General features: G+C 37.5%; 1 protein-coding gene across 1 annotated transcript in view; it reads right to left on the reverse strand.

The window, feature by feature from the left end:
* STPG2 (sperm tail PG-rich repeat containing 2) overlaps positions 1–6,903 on the reverse strand; it is a 550,510-nt gene extending 543,607 nt beyond the window's left edge. The window contains 1 exon segment of the mRNA XM_029234789.1: positions 6,491–6,903. Within this exon segment, the coding sequence (XP_029090622.1) occupies positions 6,491–6,606 (116 nt within the window). The 5' untranslated portion in view covers positions 6,607–6,903.
* Positions 6,904–8,051: the final 1,148 nt, after the last annotated feature.

The following is an 8,051-nucleotide window of genomic DNA, read 5'->3' on the forward strand; positions in this document are numbered from 1 at the left end:
ATATTTTTAAAACCAGAAATAATGTTTCTTTTGAGGCCTTCATGTATTAAAATGCAACTGAAATCAAAAGTCATTTATTTGTGTTGGGTATTAAAGCACAAAAGAGGTGAGTCAAATGCAGACCTTACCCTTAAAAAGCAACAACCTACTGAAGCATTAAGAAAAGTACTAAAATAACTTTAAACATGGAAAAATATCTGAAGTGCTAAAAAATGCCCAGAGGGTAAAAAAGAGAAGTTCTCAACCACACTGAGGTGATTAGAAAAAGCTTCATGAATGATGTTAAAACTCTGGGTGTTAATTTAGTGACTGATTGTTTGAATTTGCTACCCCAAAGCAAAAACAAACAAACAAACAAAACAACACAAGGACCATAACAGAAATCCTTAAAAGGAAGCCAAGTTCTGAGAAACCCAGGACAGCAGTTGAAATGTTCCAAATCAGGGTAAGCAACCAAAGAACAAGATACAGATTTCAATCAAAACACACATATAAGCACACAGAAACCAAGCTACAGATTATATACAGTGAATAGTGAAAACAACCAGAGAGTGTTCTACCAAGCAGCAGGAAAATATGTCCTATAAACTGGAGAAAAGTCAATGAAAACAAACACATTTAGGAATGAGAAGATGGAATTAGCACAAGAAACATTAAATATCTATTATAAACATTCTTCATATGTTCAATAAGGTAGAATAAAGATGAACGTGATGAGGAGATAAAGATATAAAAAAGACCCAAATCAAACTTCTGAAATGAAAAGTATACTGAATGGGATTAACAACTAATTTTATATGGGTTAATAAAAGACATTTTTTTCTCAATTCTTAATCACTTTAAAAAAAATTGACTGTTTTAATCAAAAATAATTTCAATTCACTGTGGCATTACAGCATATGTAGAAATAAAATATATGGCCACAATAGCACAAAGAATGAGATGGGGAAAACAGAAGCACACTGTTGTATGGCTCATATACTACACATGAAGTGGTACAATATTATTTGAAGGTAGATTGTGATAAGTTAGAGATGTATATTGTGAACCCTAGAGCAACCACTAAGTAATAAAAGAAAGAGGTACAGCTAGTAAACCAATAGTGGAGATAAAAACAGAACCATTTTTGTAAAAACTCAAATCATTCAACTATGTTAGCGAAAGAAGAAGAGAAACAAAGAACAGATAAGATAAATACATAACAAATAGCAAGAGATTAAATTTAAACACAACAATATTGATAGTGAAATTAAATGGAAAAGTTCTAAATGCCCCAACTAAAAGAGATTGTCAGATTAGATAAAAAAGCAAGACCCAACTTTATGGTGTCTATAGGAAACACTCTTAAAACATAAAGACACAGAGGTTAAAAATAAAAGGATGAAAGAAGATATACCACGCATCCATGTATCAAAGAAAGCCGGAGTGACTAAATTAAAATCAGACGAAGCAGATTTTAGAACAAAGAATACCAGGAATAAGAGAGACATTTCATTATGTTAAAGGGGTCATTTCATCAATATGGTTTAATAATCCATAAAGAAAAGCAAGGAATTAATTGCCATAAAAATTAGAATAGTCCTTACCTGTAGGGGAGAGGGAAAGGGTTACGGTTGGAAAAGACAATTTTGCAATGTTGTATTTCTTGAGTATTCACTTTTTAAGTTATTTAAATTTTATGCAATTTTCTGCATCAGTATTTCATCTCACAATTAAAGGTATATTTTTTTAAATTTATGTTCATTTAGGTAATGTGAGATAGATATGAAAACTAAGAAAGCTAAGCTCAGGCTAGTTCTGAGGCAGCTGTCATCAGAACATGGCGGAGATTCTAACTGAATCTATTTAAAGAAACATAAAATGAATTGCAAAATACTGAAATTCATATAAAAATGGGGGAAAAAAACCCCTACACAATAGCCCCATGTGTACAAGGAAGCCAGTACCCAAAGTTTCCCAATATTAATCACAAAAGAATCTTTCATCAATAGGTTAAAAGTTTGTACGAAATATTGAGCTCAAGTAAAACCACAAGAAAATTTAAATGTTTATACTAGTAAGCTCCAGAAGAGAAGGGACTTTTCTGTTTTATTCATAACTGTATGCCTACTGTGTACAGTTAGGGTGACAAACTGTCTTAGTTTGCCCAGGACACAGGACTTGTAGTGCTAAAGTCAGGACATTCCCAGATAAACCAGGATGGTTGGTCTCCCTGTCATACTGTCGTGCATATTAAACAATAAATATAGAATTAATAGGTGATATTCTAAACTACACCTTTTGTCATTCATTTAGCAATACTGAATGCTTTATTACATGTCAGAAAGAGGCAGTTAGGGTACAATAATGAATAAGCTAAAACCTTTGCCTCAAATGGGGGGAAGCCAAACAAATAAACAAACAATTACATTACTAACAGTGCTGCTAATAATTAAGATACAAAATATAGGAGAAGACGATTCTGGCACATTAGGGTTGGTGGAGTGAAAAATTTAAAGTTTGATTTGGGACATATGACTATACTGACATGTTAAGTTCCAACAATAAATGATAAATCAAACTGTCAGGTAGAAAGAAGAAATGAATATAGGAGAAGATAAGATTCGAGATGAACGAAGTAAGTTCAATTTGAGATATATTAAGTTTGTGGCACCAACAGCAGAAATCAGACTGGCATGAAGCAATAAAAGTCAGTCTAATTTTTGAGAAAGAAGGTCGGGGGCGTGGGATAAAGGACAAGTTCTGCAGCCACAACTACTGTACAAAGCAAGCAGGGCATTCTTCACGTAAAAGCAATAGCTAGATCTTTGAAACATATACTCATCTTCGGGGACATCAACATTTATATAGCAATCACATACATATTTTTATTTAAACTTAAATAAAGATAGAATTCCCTGAAATGTTCTCCCTAAATTCTGAATGGCTAATAAGATAAAACCATTATTGCCGGCATAAGCACGTAGGCAAGAGTACAAGACCATGGACAGCTCATGCTTCTGTGGCAGATAAAACTAACTGCTTTCCCATCAAAGAAGAAATTTAGCAAAGAATATATTAAGAACCACTGTCACCCAGCCTAGATAACTAACATAGAACCAGGACAGATAACTAATATATGCTAACATGGGGTACTATTTGTTATGTAAATCAAGCTCAAAAAGCAATGAAATACTCCTCAGCACAATAATGCCAGGAGCAGTCACATTATTAAAAGGACTATGTTTTTATCATATTTTACTAGGCTGGTCGTTTATGGGAAAGCTTTGCTTTAATGAGATAAGATTTGCTTGCTTCTCAGATAATTTGCAAGAAAATCAGGAGCAGCTGTCACTAATCTGGAATCAGAATATCCATTATCTCTCCCACTCATGAAATCAGAGCAGCTGAGTCCTATTCCTTTCCGGCTGCAAATCCTGGGTAGAAATCCCTGATCAACTGGACAAAAGTCAAGGCAATGAAGTTTGAAAATTAATGTGGAAAGAATTTTCTGAGGAAAATATGAAGACAACACACTGGAGGACTGACCAAGCAGCCTACAGTAAGAGGAAAATGATAATTAGAAGAGAAAGGTTGAGAATAAAGAGTATCTGCACCTTTCTTTTGAAGTTCTAAGACTAAGATCTTCTCCTCTTGTGTAATTCAAGGTAACAAGTAAATTACATAAAGTCCCAACATCGCTGTTCCTACATCATACTCTACAAAATTTCCCTGACCCTTAAATAAGTGTGTATACTTCTGTATAGTCCAGTGTTACTGACCTCAAAGAGGTGTAAAGCAGAATGTACCTAGGAAAGAGGTAACAGCTACTTTTAAATTATCTTGCCAGGGAATCCTGTAGAGAAATGACTAAAGAAACACCTATAACCTCTATTGATTATTATTATTAGCATGTCAGTGCTGAGTATTACTAAAACAGGGTTCTATAGGATGCAGCTGCTCAAAGTTCCCAAATATGGAATTTCCTAGTTTCCTTCATAGGTCAACAAGGCACAATTCTATAAAACAGTAAAAGAAGGGCCTTGCAAACCCCAGTTACTGATCTCTAAGCAAAGTTCACACAAGTCAAATTATAAGTTTTTAATTCTGCTATATGTAACTCATTAGATTTTTTTAAACTTTCTTTTAAGAATTATTGTTTATTTCTTTTACATACGTGTTAAGGTACTGAGCTAAAAACTGAGACTAACACAGTCGAGATCTTGGTTATTGCCCTCAATAATCTCACACTTTAATGGGGCAGCCAGATAAGTTAACAGATAATTACAATATAGTATCAAGGTGCTTTGAGTCATTAGGAGTCAAAGAAGAAAGACCTGAGACAGAGTGGAGTCAAAGAACAACTTCACTTTACCCAAGGCTCAAAGAATAAGTAGGAATTAGCCAAGTAAGGAAAGAAAAGAGAGATTACTCAGCAAAGGTAGCAGCAAGTACAAAGGCATGGAGGTGAATGAACATGAATTTATAGACAATGCAAAGTTGGAATTGCTGATATGTAGGTTAAGTGCTGGTGAAGGTGTGATACCTGGAAAGATCAGGTTAAGTGAGAGACCAGGTTAGGGATCATGAAGAATCTCATGCAGCATGTTAAGGAGTTCAGATTTTAACCTTAGTGTTAAAAGGAATTTTTTAAACAAATAACATAATTATATCTTAGGAAGATTACATTAGCCATAAGACAGAAGTTGTTAGAGGCTGAAACAGAGAAACCAGTAATATTTTATTGGTTTATTTCAGAATAAAAATAACAAATCCCAAACTAAGTCAAGGGCAGTTAAATGAAGAAAGGGAACCAGTTTGAGAGAGAATGAGAAGAGAAAATCAATAGGTTCTAATGATCAATGGGAGTGACCAGTCAGAGGAAAAAAAAGGAGTCTAAAATAATTCCAAAGCTAAAAGTTTATAAGCAACTGACATGGCATTTTTTTTCAAAGGGGTCTGTGATGGTAGGGAAAATGATAAGTTCAGACACCTGGAATTTCAGATGCCAGAGACCACCCAGGTATAGATGTCCAAAAGAAGTAATTGGCAATGCAAAGGCCTGATGATCAGGGGAAAGCTCGTCTTAGAGATATGAATCACCTGTATCTCTAAAGACTGTTAGGGAGTCATCAGAATCAGAATATAGATAGCAGTTGAAGCTATGGATTTGAATGAAAAAGTAAACATGAGAAAAGCAACAAGCAAAGGATGGGAAGTACAGTATATAGACATTTTAAAGGTATTTAGAAAAATAAAACCCTTTAAAGAAGACTATGGAGGGTTGGTTGAAGAGCAGAAAAATGATACCTGATTCAGCATTTAACAAATGTTCGCTAGGTCCCAACCATGTATCAGGCACTGTTCCAAGACAATAGTTGGAAAAAGAACCAGGAAAAAATGATGTTACAGACACCAAGGGAAGAAATATCTCTAAAAAGACAATGGTCGGTTGTGTCAAAATAAAATAAGGATTGAAAAGTATCATAAATGTTAGCATTTTCGGTGGTCGTCGGTGGCTAATAAATTGGTAGGGAGTTAATGCTTATAAGGACTCAGCTGCATTACATAAACACACATAATAAGCTCCAAGAACACTGATATCAATAGCAGAAGCTGAAAAGCAGTAAAATTCAAGATTAAAACAATGACAAATGACAAATTTGTACTCCAAAGAAACTTAAATCAACCTAATACCCTAATCTCATCAAACATGTTAACAGAATAGTGGATCTTGGCATTTGTTTAAAAATACAGGAACAGTGTGACAATAGGGAAAATGCAGGCTAACAAGGGAAAAAGTGTAATCTGGATGGTATTAAGCCCCACAAAAGTCATCAGATTAGAAAAAGCAGAAAGCAAATTATAAGTATTTATTAAAAGTCACCCCCTAGCCACTAAAATTGCTAACAAATAAGAGCAAATAATTAAATTACCCATTCCCACCCCACCTCTCAAAGAGTACAGCTTTTCTTTACAGAATGTGGGATAAACAGGCTCTCGTTAAGTATATTGAAAAAGATGGGTATGGTAAGATAGGAAGCATCTACCTGAAAAAATACATGGGACTATCTTTAAAAGGTATTCCAAAACAGAAATATAAAAGTTATATCTCAGTAAATTAACGTTCCTCTGGTTAGTTAGGAAAGGTGTGTGAGGCAGGCAGGATTACAAAGAAAAGACACAGAAAGCGGTAAGAAGTACACAGGAGATTTGGAGACTCACATACTCAACGGGGCCAGGAAATAAAAATCCTAGATCTAATCTGTACCATTTAAAGTATGATGTGGACAGCCACTGTAAAATCAAGTCTTCGCCACACGCTTACTGGCCTTGTGAAATGAGACAAATTATTTTACCAGTTATCATCTGTAAAATAAGGATAGTATTTTCCCTGCCTACTTCATGTGTTATACTTATGAAGTGGTACTACAGTGTTTTAACTCAGGCGCACAGAAGCGGAGCAGGCTGAAAGTGAGGTGCCTGTTACAGAAGGCTTGCCTTTCTCTACACCTTACCTGTTGCCTGCTGCTTCAGGAAAGGCACCTGGTAGGATCCAGGACCCACATGATCCTCAGTGCTGCCAGCTTCAGCCAATCTAAGCACACGGGGAGCCCGAGCATACATAATGGAGTGGGGGGAAGGGTGGGCGGCTGCAAAGGGATTAAAAACAGGGAGGCTAGAGGAGATGTGGAGCAAAAAGAAGCCGTCAACAATTTCTGGAGGCCTAGGAAAAACTTCTGTAAATGGAGATGCTAGCGCAGGGGCTATCGCCCCACCTGCTCATTGGTGTCAGCATACTCCCAGGTCGATTTCTAGCCGCGTGGAAAACTGAAAAGCAGCATGAGCACAGAGAAGTCTTCCCGCAGGCTCATCCGTTCACCAACCGAGAGCGGAAGCACTCCTCCAAGGAAGGAGGTTAAATAGTAGGCGCCCACCCCTCTGCTTCCGGAGCTGGCTCCGCCCGTTTCTTTCCACCCGGAAGTCTCTGGGAGAGAAGTTCAAGCGCTTTTCCCTGGCCGAGCCCTGGGAGCATGCGCACCGAGCTGCACGCCTTCCCCACTCGCTCCGCCCCGCGCTCTCGGCGTCCTCCAGCAGAGGGCGGGGCCGAGGCCCGCTGTTCCTTTTATCGCGTTGCATCGCGATTCAGAAAAGCTCTAGAAAACGCTTTGGAAGGCGTTAGGGGTAATTTGACCGTGGTCCATTTCCCCTTTAAGTCAGGGCGGCTGGGAAGAGACTAGCAACTACTGTGAGAGAAAAGCCTGAGTGCAAAGGGAAACGCTTCCGCAACCTCATCCCCACTCCTACCACGACTATACTCGCACCCCAGGGGGAAAGCACTCTGACTTTATCCCATAGATAGTCCAAAGGGTGCTAAGAGAACCCCAGAAGGTGGTGGTGACAAGAAAAAGAGAACCGGGGGAAGGAGACGAAAAACTCACCAACCGAAGCAATGCAAATTCAGGTAACTGAAAGCTGCTCCTGTTGTCAGATACCAGGCAACGGCAGCATTGATTTATTACATTGTGTATAAGTAAAGACCTTGAGAAAGCCCAGTCCACCCCACTAAACCAAGGAGTCTCTTAACCTTAGGCGAAAGAAACCAGGCTTCTTCAAAGGCCTTAAGGAGTCTATGTCAGAATCCACCTAAAAGTTGTCTCAGGATTTTTTTGTTTTTTCCCAGCAAGGATTCCATCCAGATTCTAACCATTCTAAAGGCTTAAACAAATCCTATCCTATCTTGACCATGCCTTACCCCCAAATGAGCTACAGTACTTTAATGTGTTCCTACTACAAATTTGTACTTATTTATACTCTGGAGGACACGGTTCAGTACTCAATTCTGTGGGTCATTTATTGTGGCTTAATTGTTCCATATATGTTAGAATGCTCTCCATACAAGCCTTATCTGCCTCTCAAGAATGTATCTGTAGTACCTTTTTTCCTACTCAGTAGCTTCCTGAATAATCATTTAGTCACTTAAAAAACGCTTACTGGCATATGCTGTAGGTTCAGTATCCTGCTAAGTTATGGGGATACAAAGATATAAGAAAGTTTTCATCCTCAAGGGT

This window comes from Monodon monoceros, unplaced genomic scaffold (assembly GCF_005190385.1).
Source record: "Monodon monoceros isolate NGI ecotype Baffin Bay Population unplaced genomic scaffold, NGI_Narwhal_1 Super_Scaffold_20, whole genome shotgun sequence".
NCBI classification, from domain to species: domain Eukaryota; kingdom Metazoa; phylum Chordata; class Mammalia; order Artiodactyla; family Monodontidae; genus Monodon; species Monodon monoceros.